Below are 20,311 nucleotides of genomic sequence, written 5' to 3'. Positions count from 1 at the left end.
TTTCAATGCCTCTGATTGGGATGAACGTTCAAAGATTTTTTAGATCTATAAGACCTTTGGGCGTGATTTTCAAGACCTTCGGGCAAAAACATTTAATTTTGAAGTTTCAATGCCTTTGATTGGGATGAGCATTCAAAGATTTTCAAAGATTTCAAAGACCTCTGAGCATGATCTCCAAGACCTCCAGGCAAATCATTTTAAATTTCAAAGTCCCAATGCCTCTGATTAGGAAGAGCATTCAAATATTTTCAAAGATTTCAAAGACTTTTGGGCATAATCTCTAAGACCATTGGGCAAAAGATTATAATTTTCAAAGTTTTAATGCCTCTGATTGAGAGGAGCATTCAAAGATTTTTGAGATTTTTAAGACTTTCGGGCACAATCTCTAAATCTTTCGGGCAATATTTGTAAGTCTTCTGAGCTAAATCTATTTTAATTTTGAGATTTGTAAGACCTTTGAGCATGATCTCTTATTTTAATTCCATACGTTCTTGAGTTTTTCTTACAAATGGACAAGTTTATTAATTTTAAAAAAAATCAAAACAAAATACAAAACAAAACAAACAAAAAAAATCTCAAAATCATCATCTGTACAAAATTGTTGTCTATGTCTTTGCATTATTTCTGATTCTCAAAAATATGCAAAGAAGATAGCTATAGATACTGAATTTTGTTCGAAACATTTTAACATATTTGAACAAAGCCCATTTGAAGCTCTTAAAAGGTTCAGAAAGATTATTTACGATTTATCTTTTTAGTTAATTATTTCATCAACAGAGATGTTGTGATTTGTGTTTTCTTAAAAGAGAACTCCTCTATTGTAATTAAAAACTAGATTTGTTATCTCATGCTTGCTTTTCATGAAAAAAATACCAATTGAATTGAAGGGTTTTTTTAAACAGTAAGGAGTTGGTTCAACTATTCAATCAAATGATAATGAGCAAGTTTCTCATCTCTTCTCAAGAGGCAAGTGAGCCATTTCTTTGCCAAATTGTGCTCAATTTCTTATATGCCAATTCCAATCAAAAAAATCCCTTTGTTAGTTGGGGAAAGAATCCATACTTTTAGGAATATATTGAGAGAAAATTGGATTTGGTTAAATATTGTATGATTGGTAAATAGGTATCGATTTTTTAGTAAGTTTGAGTTAATCTCAACTTTATTTAATTAATTAATAATAATTGCATTAAAATGATTAACTTTCATGAGTTAGCCTAAGCTTAAACCAAGAAAAACTTAATGCCTTAGGATTGCCTTTAGTTTTGGAAAGAGAAGTCCATCATCAAATATCTAATCCAATACAAGAGAGCTTAATGAGTCCGAGTTAGGGTTCATTTGAATGGGTAGTGAGATTAACTTCGATGAGATTAAAAATTATGATAAATGTGAATTAGTTACTGTAGCAGTAAGAGTGAATACTGCAATTATGAGATTAAAATCAATAATGAGATATGTGTTTGGATGCAAAAGTAGTGATAACTGTGAGATGAATTATAATAAAAATTATATTAACAAAAAAATTAAATTATTTAATATTTATAAAATTAATAAATTATTAAAATTATTAAATTATTTTTAAATAAATTAACAATTTAACTAATAAAATTTAAAAACAAAAAATAGTATTAAAAATTAATAAAATAATTATTATTTTAAACTAATAAAAATATTTATATTAAACAAATAAAATAATTATAATATTAAACTAATAAAAACAAAGGTTAGTGATAACGATATTTTTGTCACAACACTATAGTTAGGAGGGTAAAAGAGAAAAAAAAATTGAAACATGGGCAAGAATGGAAAAAATGGACTACGATTGGAGAAGAAACTATCATCGGACTCCTTAAGGTCCAGTGGCTCCCTGGAGCTTCAATGCGATAGCCAAGCTTCAATCTCGTAGCACCCTGTTATCCAAACGAGTTTTCGGCGCGATTGGGTACTTTAATCGTGCCGTACTGAAAGGAATCGCTAATTCAAACGAACTCTTGGTCAGATGGAACACTACGACAAGTAACCTTGTTGGAGAAAATCTAACACAGTTGTTAGCATTGGCAATTATCAACGATTGCATAATTGTTGTTGAGATGAAGATCAACACACTAGTTTAGACAAAGCCAAAATTAAAGAATAGCCAAGATTTCAAATGAAGTCATTTTAAAATACATCGTCACCAGTTTATAATTGTTTTATTTGAACAGATGTTTTTTTTTTTTCTTGAAATTAGTTCATTGAAATTTGATAAGATAGAGAATAAGAATAAAATAATATATAAAAATATATAATATGTTTATCATTAGATTTGCAAAATGTATGAATATTATTAATAATAAAAAAATAAAAAATATATTAGAATTAAATCAAATGATATTTTATTTTTTAAGTTTTGTATTTGATGATGAGTCATATGCAATAAAGCGATGAAAGATATGGAAAATTTTTGAAAAATCAGCTTTTTAAGTGGAATTTCAATGGAGAATTTGATTACCTCAAATTCTTTCTTGAAATTATTTCTAAATTTTGAATCTCTTTTTTTTTTTTTTACCTAAATAAATAAATTTATTTTTAAATTTTAAAAATATTGATTGAAATAAAAGTTTTCCTTCAATACCTTATCCAAACATAGATGCATATACAAATGGTGCAATAAGGTGTTCATAGACATCAAAAGATTAAAAAACAAGAAAATTTGAAAGAAAACTTTTTCTTGAGTGTCTTAAAATTTTTTTAAATATATTTTTTATCGATAAAATTAAGAAATTCATCGATGAATTTTATATATATTATAGTTGAATATCCCAAAAAAAATCCTATATTCACCACTGCCCTTAATATCTAGAAAAATACTGCAAAGGATTTTTTCCGATATATAAAGCCATTTAATATTTGTTTTTCCCTTGAAAGTAGAAGTATCTTTGCTAGTGTTAAACAATTAAAATTTTAAAAATTAAGGATTCTTTTGATAGATAGTAAAATTAGTTTTGATAATATTAAAAATAATAATAAATGTTACTATAATTACAATTGAAAAAAATATTATAATAATTGTGATTGAAAAAAATTTTCATTAAAAATTTATACTGAAAAAATTTCATTAAAATTAATATTTAAATTCTATTAATAGTGATTGAAACTTAACTATATCTCACTAAAAATAAAATTATATCCAAACATAAGCTAAGACTCCATTTGAATCTCTGACTTTCAGTAAAATTTGTTACTTTATCGTAACAATGAGTTTGGATGATAGGAGAATGGTGCCATCGCACCCAAAAATTCTTACTAGAGCTCAAAATTTTCATCAGGGGTAAAGGGTCTGGTAGATTTTTAACTCCCACGCTGCCCTTTTTTTCTAAATATGTCCCAATCTTTTTTCTTTTTTTTTTTTTTGCCTTTGGTTCTGTTTTCATTCTTTTTAATTATTTGATATATTATTATTATTTACATTAATTTTTAATTATTAATTAATAAAATTATTATTTAAAATAAAATAATTTAAAATATTTATTAATTTCATAAATATCAAACGATTTAATAATTTTATTTTATACAAAATTTAATTTAATATTTTTAATGATTATTTTTCTTTTTCAGTAAACTTTAATAAATTTTTTATTTTTATTAAATTCATATATAATTTTTTATAAAATTTTAAATCATATCTTTTTTATCTCAATACTTAAAATTTTAAAACAGTAACGTGAAACCCACTTGCTATCTTATTAGGAAACCACTAGCTTTTGAAAAGCCAAAAAGGAAAGGAGGGTCATCCCTTGTTTTTTACGTTTAGTTTTGCACAAAGTTCTTATCTTTAAGCGTAGTTGTGCACAAAAGAATTAGGTGATCATTATTAGCTCCCCAATGGAACTCAACTGTTCTTATACACCCCCCTTATTTTAATATATATATATATATATATATGATGGGGATTAATTTATATAATATAAAAATTAAAAAAATCTATATTTTTTTAATTTTTTATTTTAATAAATTTAAAAAATGACTAAATGAGAGATAAATAAAAATAAAAAGATAGTTTAATTTCATCGCATGAATCTTTTGAAATTAATATTTAAAAAATATGTAAATTTTAAAAAATTTTATATCGTATAAATTAATCTTTCTTCCATATATATATATATACATGTATATATATATATATATATATATATATAATAAAACTTCGTTAAGTATAAATAATATCAAGGAATGAGAGGATTCATGCATCTTTGATGTATTGAATAAAAGTAAAAAATCATAACCATGGATTATATATATAAGGTAAAATACAGGAATGGTCATATAATTTTAGGTAACTTTTTATTTTAGTCATTCAAATATAAAAACTTACGTTTTAATCACTAATATTTAAATAAAATTTTTTTATCACCCAATCATTTAGAGGCTAACGGCTAGATAAAATGGGCACACATCTAGAGAAAATTAGAATTTTTTAGCAAGTATTTTAAATTTTTTAAAAATTTTCTTACATTTATTTTGTTTTGTTTTATTTTTTTTTTGTTAGGACATAAATTAAATATCAACATAATTACATTAGATTTAATTGTACACATGAAATGATTAATGTTCAATTAGAATGTTATTATATTATAATTTTTTAACAAGTATTTTGAATTTTAAAAAATTTTCCTTACATTTATTTTATTTTAGTTTTTGGTTTAGACGTAAATTGATATCAGTATAATTACATTAGATCTAATCGTATACATTGGTTGATTAAATGTTCAATTAGAATGTTGAATTATAGAAATTAAAAGAGTATTAATTTATTAGTTTAATCTTCATAACCAATACTTAAAAATTTTAAAAAACCATGATATGTAAAAACTAATTGATATAATATTAATCTAATTTTAATATTTGATCATTTTGACGTTAACATTAGATGTAATTATATTCATCAATTACCGAATATCTAATTATAATTCTAAATAGTAGATAATAAATAATAATATATTGTAAATAATTATTTATATAATAAAATCAAATGTTAAATTAATGCTATTATATTTTATCTTTTGTTTGTAATTATTGTAAATATAATAAAGATAATATTAAAAATTATTTAACATTCATATCTAGGTTATGGTTGATAAATTGAAAATTAAGTGCTAAAAAATTAAATATTAAAATTTTAATCCTAAATTTGATACGTACTGAATTGGAATTATAAAAATTGTTTGGCATTTTACTGAAATTTAAATGCTAAATATAAATATATTGTTTGACAACTGCAAAATATTTAATTATGAAAATTTATCATTTTACATTTTTGTCTTTATTTTCATGGTAAATAATGAAGTATTGTTTTTAGGAGATAATAGTTCGAAAAAAATTAAAAGAAAATATTTTATCAAACACATTAAAAAATTCAAATGGTTGAAAATTTTCTTTTTTAATGCATTAAAAATTTTCAAAGCATTATTAAACATGGCCTTAGTATGCTGTAAACTAATTTTGTTTTATAATCAAATTTAAAAATTCAACAATTATTTTGTGAATAATATAGTATTGATATGATTATTTAATAATTATCAAAAATAACTTTTTAAAATTTAAAATTTTTAGTTAAGATAAATGTTTATAATTTATTTATTTATTATTTTTTAAAAATAAATCATATACTTATAATTCCGGTTTTTAAGGTTATAATTTATTTTTTTACCAGTTTTAGGTCAAATTGATCTCAGATTTAAATCATTATAGATTTAGGTTATGACGTTGTGCATGTCTTGCGCTTTTTCATTTGAGTTTTTCGGATCAATTTTTTTTGCATTTCAATTAAAATATTTATTAATTTGGATCGGTCCAAGTTTGATCACGAGTCAAGTCGAGGTTGGTTTTGGATTTGGACTAACTCTGCTAGCTCTAATTCCGTTGAGCTTATCACTTCAGGTCCAATCAACTCCAATCCCAAACGTTCAAGACAGCTAAACGAGTATTGTTTCAGGAAAAGAAGGTACGTGCTTAGGTTGACAAGTCTTGGGAAAGTGGTGAGGTTTTTGTTTAGGGTGTTGAAGGCAATGATTTGAGTGGTGGTGGTGATAGCAGCGGTTTTGTTAGTGAGGGTGTTTCTTATGGTGGTTGTGAAGAAGTTGGTGGTTCTTAGGGTAGTTAGTGCTATGGTGGCATTTGGAGAAGGAAAAGGCTTGTTGGGATTCCCAAAGCACCTATATAGCTAGTTTAACGATATTGTTATTTTTTTGTTATGCCACATCAGCAATAACAACGTGATTTTTTATGAAACATGCATGTCATGTGGTCTATGACATCATACATGATGTGTCTCGTTAATATTTTGTTAAAGACATACGGTTGACTGATCAAAAAACATTTAGAACGTTTAGTACTAAAACATAAATTTTTATAGTTGGATAACTAAAATAAAAAAATCAACCAAAATCAGGTGACTACTTGTTTATTTTACCTTTATATATAAATAATTATTATAACTGATAAGTATGTTAATAAAAAAAGAAGTTATGGGCTAATATACTAATGGCTCCAATCCCTTAAGTAGAAAAAAAAAAATAAGAGTCGAGAGAAGTGGTTGATGTTAGGGATATGTGTAAACAATGAAATTTTGATAAATATTTTAATAGATTAACTTAATTATATTTAATTGATTAAATACATTTATCAAAACCACTTGGAAAAGCCAATCGAAACTATAGGATTTATGCATCAACACTTCTTTATTTAGTTAAGATCTTTAAAGTCTCTTTAGGGCTTCTCTTTTCAAAGTTTCTTTATAGTAAGAGTTCTTAAGTTTTTTAATTTATAGTTTAGGTGGAGTGAGTTAGTGTCAATAGGGTTTGAATGGCACAAAACCTAGAGGATGTCTGGAATAGTCTTTCTTTGACAGAAGAGGAAGAAGATAGAGTGGAAATTGTAGTTGACGATGTGCATATGAGGTCAGCAGATAAGGAAAAGTGGCTGATCAGGGATTTAAAAAATAGAGTAGTGAAATAGCGACTGCTATTTTGTGGTAACACTAATTTTCACCACAGCTATTGAAAAAATATCTTATGAGAATGTTATTCATGATGGTAACGGCACGTCACAACCACAAAAATTAACCTAACAGTAAATAGCAACAAAAGCGAACCGTTATTGTCGTAACTCTGTTTTTTACTCAAAGAAAAAGAAAAAAAAATCTCAGTTTTCATTTGAAAAAAACCAAAAAACCAAAAAATACAACCTCAATCAAATTCAAAACCTAAATTAAGATCAAGCACGAGCAAGTAAAGATGTGGAGTTTCAAGTTTGAAAAAGGAAAAAGGTGAACCGCTTAAGGGAAAGAAAGAAAAGAAAGGAAAAAAGGAATGGTTGTTTTGAGTTGGGCAACGAATGGAGCAGCAGTAGGTGATGGCTGGAACTGAAGGTGGCATCTCAGGTTAGGAAGGAAAAAGAGAGCGCTGCTCGTGAGAGAAGAAAGAAGGAAGAGAAGAACAATGAATTAGGGATTTGCTAGGAACTAAATGGCATAGTTTGAAGGTTAAGGAAAAAAAGAAAAAGAAAAACAAAAGAGGCCTCGAACTAGACCCACACTATGTTTTGACACAAAAGTTGACAACTTATTTGATTTTTGGGCTTATTGGATTTATGGTTATAGGTCTTAATATCAAAACTTAATTGAATATAATTTTTATATTTTTTAGTTTTTTTATTTGTAATATGTTCATTTTTATAAATATAAAATATTTATAAATAAAAAGATACATTATTAATAACTAAATAAATGTAAAGCTGTTTGGAGTATGAAAAACCCTTATAATGACAAAAAATTATGAATATTATTTTTCTCACATAAATAAAAAAGTCAAAAAATTATTTTAAAAATTATTAAAAAATATTTTTATGATTATAATTATAATTACTATATTTTATAATAAATTGTGTAAAATTGAAAAAATTTTACGACTGCGATGAATGCAATAACTGTGATAGCAACCGTTACGTTCGCAATCACGATAAATACAACACGACAGAAAACGAGATCACTACCACAATTTAAATCTTTGTGGCTGATGGGGAAACTTTTAACCAATAACCATCTTAATAGGGATGCAATGCTAAACACTTTCAAAGTTACCTAGAAACTAGCAAAAGAACTTCAGATCAGCACATTAGATACAAATATATTTTGGTTTAAGTTTTGATCTACAAAGGACAAAGCAAGAGCGCTAGATGGGGCTCCATGGTCCTTCAATAAACACCGTCTGCTGTTCTGTGAATATGATGAAAACCTAAGGCCATCTGAATACGAGTTCAATGCAGCAACATTCTGGACCCGTGTGTACGATCTACCAATGAAATGGTTGAACCAGGAGACAACTAAGTGTATTGTTTAAAAGGTTGGTTTGTTGAAGGACATAAACATAAACAAGGACTATTTAGGTTGGGGGAATTTCCTTAGAAGTAAAGTGGAGATTGATGTCAGAAGATCACTTAGAAGATGTGTGACCCTCTCACAACAAGGACAAAGAGGGGGTAACACGGGGTTATATAAAGTACGAACAGCTCCCTGACTTTTATTATACATGTGGATTGTTTAGTCATACTGAATCGAAGTGTAGGGGGAATGAAGAAGAAGGATCAGGCACTACGGTGAAAAGAAAGTACAGTGATTGGCTACGTGCATCCCCTGCGAAAAAGAATATCATAAATTTCGGGTTCAACATAAAAGACCAGGGCAGAGGGTTTGTGCTAGTGCCAATATGGATGAAGGGCAAGTTTGAAAGGGCGGAAGGGGAAGGGGAGGAGAAGCGACGGATGAAGGAGAAGCGGATTGTGACCTCTCCCGAAACCATAAGCAATTGCCACCAGATTTTCAGGAGATAAATGTAGCGGTGGTGTCCAACTATGATGGTGGGATATCCAAATTTGCAAAGTCAACGAGAATAGTGGCAACTAATTCATCCATGATTCTTACGGACAATGAGGGATAGAACTCTTGCCATTCACGTCACATGAACCATGTTTTGAATATGAATTCATGCAATACGGGCTGAAACTGTGGGCCAGTCCGTACGAGATAAAAGGAGATAAGGGAGAGCAATGTGAGTTGGACATCTCTAGAGGTCCATGACAAAACAATGGGGATGAGTGCTAGAGAAGTAAACATTGTAGTACAGGAATGCCCAGCCACACGCGATTTTTTTTTTTTTTCTAAAAATAAGACTAAGACAAGGTATCTCCATATTCTTAATATTTTCCTAATTTTTATTGAAGATTTCTTAACCTTACTTACAAACTGTTAAAGGGAATGGTTGCTACATTAAATCCGAGCTAGTCGATATGGACCTAGAGCCATTTATCTATTTTTTATAAATGACAGCTTATTATTTTCTAGGGACACATAAGAAAGATTAAAAGGGTGAAGCATTTGCTATAGAGATATGGGGAAAGCTCTAGCCAAAAATCATTTTTCACAAATTAGCTCTCTTTTTTATTGGTTAGCAATATAAAAGAGTTGCATAGAGAAAAAATCAAAGGCATTTTTGCTATCTATATGGCCACAAATCTAAACAAGTATCTAGGCCTATTTGCCATGTATGGTTGAGCTTGAAAAATTGCATTTAGAGAGTTAAAGGATAGGATCCAATCAATAATCCAAGGTTGGAACAACTAAAACTTGTCGTAAAATGGTAAAGAAATTTTCATCAAATCAGTTTTGTAAGCTATACCAATGTATGCCACGAACTGTTTCTTATTACCATAATCCTTCTTTCAACAGATAAAAAGTATGATTAAAAACTTTTGTTGGATTCATGGTAATGGAAGGCGAGGTATTCATTGCCTCAATTAGAAAATGCCATGTGTATAAAAGCTAAAGGAGAGTGAAATTTTGAGATTTAGAGAATTTTAAAAAAGCTTTATTAGGCATGCAGGGCTAAGACTTTTAAAGAACAAAACATCCTTGGCATACCAAGTTTTTAAAAATTCAAGAGAGTGTTCTTGTTGAATTTGAGTTAGGCAGCATCCGTCACTCACATGGAGAGCATGTGGGAGTTAAAAGCTTGAGAGCATTTAGGATGTAAAAGCTATAGTGCATAAAAGAGTGAGATGACAAGTTGATTTAAGGTAGCATCCATCATTCACATGGAGAGCATTTGAAAGGTAAAAGTTAAAGAGCATTTGGGAGGTAAAAGCTATCGTGCATAAAAGAGTGAGATGACAAGTTGGAAATAGGTAATCTATAAATATTTAGAAAGATAAGTAGCTACTACATCATAAATCTTTTCAGCCACAATCACGAAGGGATGATATAAATGAGGATGCTTTTTGGTTCATAAATGGTTAGACCAACAAACTATGCATTGGATTAAGGATATTATTTACAACATCTTTACACTAATAAAAGTTAGGCAACATGCATTCTTCCTCATATTAGTTTTAGCTCACTTGGTTTAAGGATATGACACTATGATAATTAAGGGATTTATATTTCGTGTAGTAGATATATTTTGCTTTGTAATGAAAAACAAGGTAATAAGGTAAATACAAGTAAAGAGGGAAGTAGTTCGACTATGATCCATGGGCATGATAATGCAACAACACTCTGTAGGAGTTTGTGGAAGGCCAAGGTATCAAAAAATAAATGTTTTGCACATACATACTAAAGGAAATTCTATCAACGATAGTTAATATCGACAAGTGAAAATTGAATGTGAACAGGCTTTGCCTTTAGTATGGGTGAGCTGAAAAAACTGTAAAGCATGTTGTAAAAGATTGCCTTGCTACAACAAATGAGGTTTGAAAGCAACTAAACTTCCACTAATAGTTCCTCCAAAGTGAAGTTTTAAGTGCTAAAGAATGGCTAAAAAATGTTATTAGCGGTCCACAACAACAACAATTTAATTCACTTGGACAATTTGGGGAAATAGGAACGAAGAAATGCATAGAGAGGCGTGGGAGAATTCTTGAAGAATGGTGAACTTTGCAAAGACTTATTTCAAGGATTATGAGCAAGCACAACTGCAACACGGTGAGTTGGGGACTAAAAAGCGACAGAAATGATACCCACCCCTAAATGATTGTAAGCAGCAAAATTTGGAACCAAAATGGTAATTCAAAAGACATCTTTTTTTTTAAATGAAGCAAGAAATTGATCAACATATGATAGTTCCAATCAGCTAGCCTGTTATTGATCAACAAGTAATTATACTTACAAGGACTTTTTTGCAATAAGTATGAATATGAGTGCTTTTTCGAAATTTGGTGAATTCCAACATTTCAAATGCTGACGAACTAAGGTTGTTTCCTCAACATAATTATGAATCAATCTATTTGTGAAACATTTTGAATTTGGATATAAGCATGTTGATTGGCGGTCACAAGTATTGGTCGACACTATTATGCTGAAAGTTCTAAAAAATCCATTAATTTGGAGAATTATCTCATTAATTATCTCTTGGAATAATTAACTTTGGAAATCATCATTTCCAAGTGATAATTTTTTAATTTTATCTCAAATTTCAGCTATCCATCGACTTCCATCTAAATTGCTCATTCCATCCTACCTCTGCTATTTAGACCCTTTCCATTTCTCATTTTTCACACCACAACTTGGAATTTTATCTTCTTCATCTCAAGTGCTCTCTTTCACCCCCGAAGAACTAAATGCTTAAAGGTCATCAAGCTAACCTAGCCTAGCCTAGAAGTCTAATTAGGGACCAAAAGTCTAACCTAGCTCAGAGCTCTTAGCTTAGGTAGATAAATTTTCTTATTAATCACATCACATGACTCCTAAAAAATTTAAATGTCAACTCCATGTCTAATTGCATCTTTTGTAATTCACCTAATCCATGTCTCTAACTCTATATGATCATAAGTTTATTCATCCAAATATATAAATTAATTAAGACCCATTAATCATAACATAATCATATTTCTAATAAAAAGTTCTTGAGTTTATCCAATAAATCTCAAAAGTTGAAACTCTAATTTTGTTATGTCATATAAAAGGTAACTTAGTCATGTTGAAAAACATGCAAATTAATATTTTGTAAGGGATTTAGATTTATAGGGATTTAAATTTATCATAAGTCTCACAGCATACATAACATTTATTATATATCAAACATATAAATAAATCCTACCATGCATTTTAGACATGCTTAGCATTTATAATATATCAAACATATTTATAAATCTAGATGCAAACTACTTTGGATCATTATATATGGATTTTTACTAAACTAACTTTTTTGAGCCAATAAAGAAGTTAGATGGTCAAAACCTAGAGATTGCATCGATTAGTCTTCAAAAGCCATCATGCCAAATTTCCTTACTGCCTCTATTCTAACTCATGTAATTATAAAAATTAAAAAAATTAGAAAATGATAGTAACAAAAAAAAGATATATGCTAAAAATTTTTAAAAAATCCCTTCCTATTCTCTATTTTCTATTTCCTTTTTCTTTTTGTTTCCCTTCCTTTATCTTCTCACTAATTTTTAGATCAATTTTTTTTTTAAATCTTTAAAAATAAACAAAATATACAACAAATTAGCCCACCCAAGACCAAATTCGACCTTCATCTTGAAAATGGCCTCAAACAGGTCGGACCCATGCAATTTTCAAAAAAAAAAAAAAACTAGGAAAATGACCAAATCCAACCAATGGAGACCTTATCCAGCCTTTGCATGTTCTGAAGTAGGTCCAAGCTAGGGGTGTAATGGAGCTGACATAGTGAAAAGCTCGAGTTCGAGCTCGACTTACAACTCATGGTTCGATACTCGGTTCAAATTCGATCGAATTTTATCTTTCAAGCTCGAACTCGATTCGTGATCGAATTCGAGCTACTCGAGCTCGCTCGATTAAACTCGATTAATATGTAAAAATAAGCTCGATTCGTATACTCGATAAGAGTTCGATTATTTATACTCGAACTCGAATTAGAAATAATTTATTAATTAAAATAATAAAAATATATTTAAATATAAAAGCTCGATTAAGTTCGTGAGCTACTCGAGTCGGATATAAGAATATTTGAATTCTGCTCGATCGATAAGTCGAGCTATTCGAGCTCGAGTTTGATTCTATAATAATCGAATCGAATTCGAATTTTCTTCGAATCGAACCCGAATAGCTTGTGAGTACTAATGTATCATTTATACTCCTAATCTAAGCTACTTAAATTTGGTATAATATGGAATCAAAATAAAAAATATATATATCAAATGATTAAAAAAAAACCTTCCAGAAATTATAAAAATTGCTTGATACGGTTAAAGGAGGTCGGATCCGAGCCATAATTCAGTTCTCTCTAATATTTCTTTCGTGCCACTTCCCCTCTGTTATGCACAATCCTTACTATCCTTTCTTTTTTATTCCAAATGTAAAAGCCAAAAAACAGTGAGCTTTGGCAAAAGTAAAAGAAAAGAAAATGGGAAAAAGGTGGAAAAGTTGGGTGACCCATGGTGATGGCTTCAATTTTTTTTTCCCAAAAATTAGTTGTGAGTGGATGTTGGGAAATCACAGGACAAAAGAGGAATATAATATATATATATATATAAATATATATATTTCAATGTGATTCTTTAAATATCATGCTATATGTTATTGAATTTAATGATGAAATTAAGTATTTAACATTTTTTGTTAATAAGATTTATATATTAATTTGCAAATGTTGAAAAAAACAAAATTAAAAAGTTTTAAATGAAAATAAAATAAATATTATTTTCTTATATCATTAGGCATAAAATCATACTTTAACATAAATATCTCAACTGAACAATATAATTATTGCCTTATAAGTAGTAAAATACATGTTTCATATTTATTTTTATTTTAGCACCAATGCAACATGCACTAATGTATAATAGTGCATTAAACATAACAAAATTTTATTTTCTATTAAAATATCTCTAACAACTTATTTAGCTTTTATATAGAAGAAATTCAAAAATTGAAACTAAAATAGAGAGAGAAGACATGAGCATGCTAGTTCTTGTAAAATTTTTAAAACTGGATTGGAAAAAAGGGCACCCCTTTGGCCTTGGACTTAGTGAGCTCAAAAGCATCTGAACTGGTTGCAAGACCTGGAATTGCTCCCTTTGTAGTTACACAAATTGCTGCACAAGCATTTGCAAACAACAAAGCTTCCCTCAATTTCTCCTCATCCTGCAAAGATACAAGCCAAGTTTACATTATTAACAAGGATTATGGTTTTACAAAACTGTTGATAAAATTTTTAAATTTCACAAATAGATTTGTTAATTGATACATGTACACTAAGTGATAATTTATTAATTTCCATCTTTATAATTTCTTGAAAAAATCACGAATTTATAAAATCACTTGTGAAATTTAAAAATTCTTTATCGTCCTTATGTATAAGATAATTTTCGATACAAGTAGTTCCAAGTTATCATTATAACAAAATGAAATCAAAGTCCAAAAATATAATGTAGAATGGGAAAGAAAATACATGGAAAAGATTAGTTTGGTTGGCCATTGAGAAGAGAACTGCCCCAACAAATGCATCACCAGCTCCAGTTGTATCAACTGTTTTAACTGAGAACCCATTGACCTTTCCTTTGAATTGCTGTTTCAATAGATGCATAGGAGAGAGTGAAGAAGCATTCAATAATGTAAAAGATAGCTTTCTTAAAAGACAACTAGAAGCTTTTGCTAATGCCTTGAAAGAGAGAAAGAGAGAAGAGGAATTAAACCTTGGTGAAGTATCTGCATCCTTTTTCTCCATCAGTGACAACAAGCAACTTGAGATTATCATGCCACAAAGACAACACAACATCGTCCCTTTGAGGATCCCCTTGAGTGAGAAAGGCCACCTCTTCATCACTAACCTACATTCTTTTGCTCACTAATAATCATTATAAAATTTGCATATAAACAACAAAGCTCTAACAATATCTTTACTATACGAAATCTTATGCATATCAATCAAGTTTTCTTTTATTTTACTTAACATTGATAGTCTAAAATTTAAAATTATTTTTATTTTTACTCTACGTATTCGTGGGGTTTCATCTTGGCAGCCTAGATTAATCTTATTTAGGTTGTCTTTCTTCATTAAGTTAATTAATCTAAATTAATCTCGTTTAAAAGTATTATTTTCAAAACTCATCTCTTAAGTTAGAAATAAAAGTAAGTGGAGAAAAGATCAGATTTGTAAGATTCACAAGCTTCGAAGATGCGAAGAAAGCAGTGCTGACTCTTAATTTAATCTGGTTATTGGACTACAAAATTGGTGCTCATATTGCAAGATTTGCTCGAAAAAATATTTTTGGTGGAAAAGGTAAGTTCATGAAGTTGAAGTTGGTACGAGAACATCAGAGAGGATGGAAATTAATAGCAACAATCAGGGTGAAAGGAGGGCTTCAAGCAGAGCAGTGAATCAGAGTAACGGTGATGGTCACGAAAACATTTTTGCAAGCTCTTGTACAAGATAATAATTGTCCTTTCCTTCTCTGATTTTGGTCAACAACATAACAATAGTTTTACGAGTAAGAGGAGGAAATCATGTGAGGGGGAAATAACCAATGAAACACTGCATTGGCTCTCTAAAACTGTAGTGGGTGTTTAAAAAATTTTTACTGAAAGCAATGTGATTGGAGGGAGTAGTTGATATAAGGGTGAAAAATTTTAAGCTAATGAAAAGACAAACATGGGTGACTGTTTATGGTGTTCCAGTGCATGCTTGGAATCTTAATACATTTGAGAATATAGCTTATGGGGTGAGTGTGTGGCCTTGGATTCTCAAACATTAAGATTTCAATCTTTCCTTCGAGGTGTTATGCTCATATACATAGATTTTTTTAAACAAGAATCAAGAATTTATCGATTTAACAGTTGGTGATAAGGTATTCGAAGTACGGGTTAGTGAGATTGATTCTGGAATAGTATCACATTTTCACAGTTATGCCACAACACCAATGTGAGAAGAGGCTAAGGAAATTAAAGAGGTAGCTGTAGTTCCAGCTTAAGCGAAGATGAAGAGTCGGTGAAGCTCTATAATCTTCTAGAGGAAAAGGATCTTCCCAATGAAGAAGATGCAGAAATGATTGCTGATTCTCAAGAAAACAAAGAGACAAGTGCTTTGGTACTATATGATGATATTCAATGCAGGAACAAGGGAGAGGTGTGCCAATGAGGTCTCTCCAATTACAAAAGACGAGTCACCCAAGGAGCCACATATAGCTGGCATTGACAGCTTGATGAACTAGCAAGAGATTGTAGAAGCTGATACAAATGATGAAAATGAAGTGGGCTTACATCTTATAACATTTAGTCGTGAGATTGATAAAGCCTAAGAAAGGATGACAATATTTTGAACCCTAATTGGGCTGTGGAAGATGAGTTGAACAAAAATCAAGAAATTCAGCCCATTAATGTCACAGGGTTTTCTTCTTCCTATGTCTTAGAAACGTGAGTCTAGAGGGTAGGCAAGAAATGTAGTTTTGTTTGGCTAGCTGAAGCTCATATCGAGGATTTCAGATAGTTTTTCTATTGGTGATAAGTCTTATTTGGTTCTTGATTGATCAGGAAAGGATCTTTATGGCTGAGCAGGAAAAAAAAAAAAAAAGCTAGCAAGATTGAACAGTGAAAAACATTTACACTGATGAAAATGGACATTTTGTTAATTACATTTTTAAATTATCATTTTAAATATTTATTTACATATATTAATAAGATTTTTTTTTTCAATTAATATATGATAAACTTACACATTCATCAAATAAATTAATTTGGTTGATCACATATATCCAATTTATGAGTAATATGATGAAATGAAAATTTACCTTGATGAAATCAGCATAGTTCCATATGCTGAAGATCCCTTCTCTAGCAGCGTCAGGAGAAGGCCAAAGAGCAATCCTCACATTGGGATCATAAGAAAGAAACACTCCAGCTTCGTTGGCAGCTTTCATGGCTGCCATGTGAGCAGATCTACTTGGCTCTGATATTAAGCTTATAGATCCGAAATGGAATATCTTGGCTTGCTTGATCAGACCCATTTTTAACTCTGATTCCTTCAACAACATAGTAGCACTGGGCTCTTTAGAAAAACTGAACTCCCTCTCTCCACTCTCCTTTAGTATCACCACTGCATATGCAGTTCTGGCATAAGAATCGAAGCAGATGCCTTCAATGTTCACTCCATGTTTCTTCAGCACATCAACCAGCATGTGCCCAAACTCGTCGTCTCCAAACTGTAACAATGTAAATCGGTGTTAGAAATATTTTTAAAATAGTGAAATATATTTAGTTAAGTATTATGCTTCATTAATTATTTGAGAAACCAAGTTAATAAAGTTAGGAATAAGCTTTGAAAATATTGCATAACTGAAATTAATTCAAGGCACAAAGTGATTTTCAAATGAATATTGTGCCTATTTCTACTTGAACGATTGTTTCTTATTGAAATGAACTTGCACAAAGTGATTTTTCACTTGTAAATGGTTGCTAATTGCAATTATTAAGTTCTAAACGATGTATTCTTAATGAAAATGACAAATTTGTTGATTGAAACAATATAATTAAAAAATCATAAATTATGAATTAAATCTCGATAAACAAAGATGAGAGAAGACAATAAAAAAATACAAGAAATTTAATCTTAATCTTCTCCCTATCATTATCAAATTAAAAACAAATCTTTAAAACTCTGTCTGTTGCAGAAAATCTAGTCTAATCGAAAATTATATTTTTATTTCTCATCAAAGATATTTATTGATTTAGAATCCATTTGAATGAGTGATATGATGAGATGAATTAACATGAGAAGAAAAAATACTATTAAAGATATTATATTAAAATTTATATATAATAAAAATTTTAAATTATAAAATAATAATATTTTTAATTCTTAATATAATAATAAATTTTATTATTTTACTAATTTATTATATAATAAACTTCATTTATATTAAATTTAAAAAAATTATTTCATAATTTCTTAAATTAAAAAAATAAAAACGTAAACGTATTAATATATGCGAACAGTTGGAGATAAAAAAAGAAAAACAACCCTAGTGGGCCACTGGAAAAGGAACCTCCAATGAGCAACTGAAGGTGGAGGGAGAGAAAACATCCAACCGTGCCACACTGAAAGAAAGCTACACGAATTACCAGCGTGATTGAAGCCAGAAACTGACTTTAAATGTGTAACATTGACCTTTCGATGACTTTTAAATCAGGCATTAAATGTTACAATTTGTAAGGTCATATCAAATAACGGTTTTATCATAGGGTTATTCCATTCAACTCGTATTGCATTATTTTTATTGGTAGAGAAAAAATAAACCTAAAAATATGTAGTATTATCACTTGCCTTAAAATATTTTTAATTCTAAAAGTAAAAAAAAAAAAAAAAAAACTTTGATTAATTTCATGGAAGTGTAGTTTTTAATTTTCAAAACTTTTATAGCCTCATACAAGTATGCAAGTATATATCATATATATACAAACCTTGCCGATGAACGCAGAGTTGCCGCCAAGCTTCTTGACTGCGCAAGCAACGTTAGCGGGTGCACCACCTGGTGCTTTGAGGAAACCAGAGGACTCAACGGAAGAAACAGCAGCAACATCGGAAACAAGGTCAACCACCATCTCTCCAAATGATACGATCAGTGGGTTAGAATTTGCCGATGAGTTGGCAGCCATATTTAATTCTCGTCTAAAATATTTAAAACCTACGATATGCCAATATTTTTTTTTCAAACAAGGTAAGCATTAGTAAGGTGCATTTATTTAAATGTTGTGTGAACGTAGCTCCTTAGCTTTAAATACTATCAAACAAAGATCATTCATCTCAAGAATATTCTCAAAATGGTGGGTTCTTTGGGTAGCAAACAAACTTTTAAAATTGGTGGTGGCAATATATTGTATTCCATCTCCATTTTTACACCATATCTCTCTATTATTCTCCAAACCTTTTGTCATATTCCTTCACTAGCTCTTTTAACCTGTGCAATGCACATGGGATTTTGTATTAAATTTTTCATAATTTTAAATTTATTTTTTAATTATTGATTTAATATATAATCATATATTTATAAATATTAAGTTATAATTAAATGATAATTTATATATAATCTATTATAAATGATACGGTTAATCTAAAAGAAGTCTAGACTTTTAAAATTTTTTAAGAATTATAAAAATCGTTTCTTTTTCATAAAAAAGAGATTTTCTTCAATTCCTTTGCTAAATATTAAAAATTTTGCTACCATTTTTTCTTGTTTAATAAAAAATTAAGAATCAATATTTAAATAGTTAAGATTAATAATTATTTTTATGATAATGTTGATATATATGTATATGATAATTGTTTTTACTAAAAATTTTTCTACCCTTTTTTTCTTGTTTGATTTATATATATATATATATATATTTGATTGAGTAACAAATCACAATTATTAATTTAGTCATAACCATTTGCTTTTTATTAGTTCTTATTTTTTACATATTTAAGTAATTATCACACAAATATATTGGGCTAACAATTATTTCTATATATGTCAATAAAATAAAGTTATTTTTTAGATAAAAAGAAAACAATGATTCTTAATGTTATGCTTAAAAACATTTTTTTGAAATATTTTTTTTATTTTTAATCATTTTTAATATAATTGATAGTATTTTTTATGGGTTAGATATGGTGGTGATCATCATTGTTAGCTTTTTGAGTGAGATGATGATCCTAGAGGGAAGGTGAATTGGATTTTTCTAAGTTCTTCCCAAACAATGATTTCAAAATAATTGAATGAGGAATTAAAATAATAAGCACTTTTGATGAAAATATAATGCAAGTATTAACAATCAAATATAAACAATAACAGATGTAAGAAGATAGGGATAGAGAAATCAAACATAATGATTTATAGAGATTCGGTCCTTTTTCACAAGGCAACTATGTCCTCTCTTCTTGGTTATCCACACCAAGGCTTCAATCCACTAATCTTGAATTGAAAATAAAACCCTATCTTTTTCTCTTTAAGGTTTAAGATATAAACCTTACACTCTCTACCTTTTAGGCTAAATAGCAACCTCACAATCCCATAAATTCAAGAACATACCTCACCTTTTGATTACAAAATCACTTAATAAAAATGCAAACTTAGAACACCTTTCAAAGGCTAAGTGTTTATCTAATGAAGTACAAAAAAATTTGATGAATGAACAATAATATAGCTTGGATATAATAAATACAAAAGATATGGATTTTAAGCTCTAATAACTCTTGATTCTTTGAGAAAATGAAAATATAGCTTATTGGATCTTGCTCTCTTAATTCATCAATCTCCTTGGTGTGTT

The 20,311-nt window shown here is 29.0% G+C and overlaps 1 protein-coding gene across 1 annotated transcript; it reads right to left on the bottom strand.

The window, feature by feature from the left end:
• Positions 1–13,750: 13,750 nt before the first annotated feature.
• LOC111287537 (putative fructokinase-5) lies at positions 13,751–18,748 on the bottom strand. Its single transcript, XM_022878159.2, has 5 exons — positions 18,464–18,748; positions 16,795–17,205; positions 14,704–14,838; positions 14,460–14,576; positions 13,751–14,152 (listed from the first exon to the last, which is right to left on the bottom strand). The coding sequence occupies exons 1-5, from the start codon at positions 18,656–18,658 to the stop codon at positions 13,991–13,993; spliced, it is 1,020 nt and encodes a 339-aa protein (XP_022733894.1). The 5' UTR covers positions 18,659–18,748; the 3' UTR covers positions 13,751–13,990.
• Positions 18,749–20,311: the final 1,563 nt, after the last annotated feature.

Source organism: Durio zibethinus, chromosome 4, assembly GCF_047325235.1.
Source record: "Durio zibethinus cultivar Kanyao isolate XHJ-2024 chromosome 4, ASM4732523v1, whole genome shotgun sequence".
NCBI lineage: Eukaryota > Viridiplantae > Streptophyta > Magnoliopsida > Malvales > Malvaceae > Durio > Durio zibethinus.
The sequence above is the reverse complement of the archived record's forward strand: the minus strand, read 5'-3'. Positions and strand labels throughout refer to the sequence as shown.

Excerpts from the sequence above, each read along its gene's own strand:
- LOC111287537 (XM_022878159.2), bottom strand. The coding sequence starts at position 18,658 with ATGGCTGCCAACTCATCGGCAAATTCTAACCCACTGATCGTATCATTT. Across the intron at positions 14,577-14,703 it reads GATGCAGATACTTCACCAAG|CAATTCAAAGGAAAGGTCAA; the intron begins GTTTAATTCCTC and ends CTATTGAAACAG. Across the intron at positions 14,153-14,459 it reads ACCAAACTAATCTTTTCCAT|GATGAGGAGAAATTGAGGGA; the intron begins GTATTTTCTTTC and ends GTATCTTTGCAG.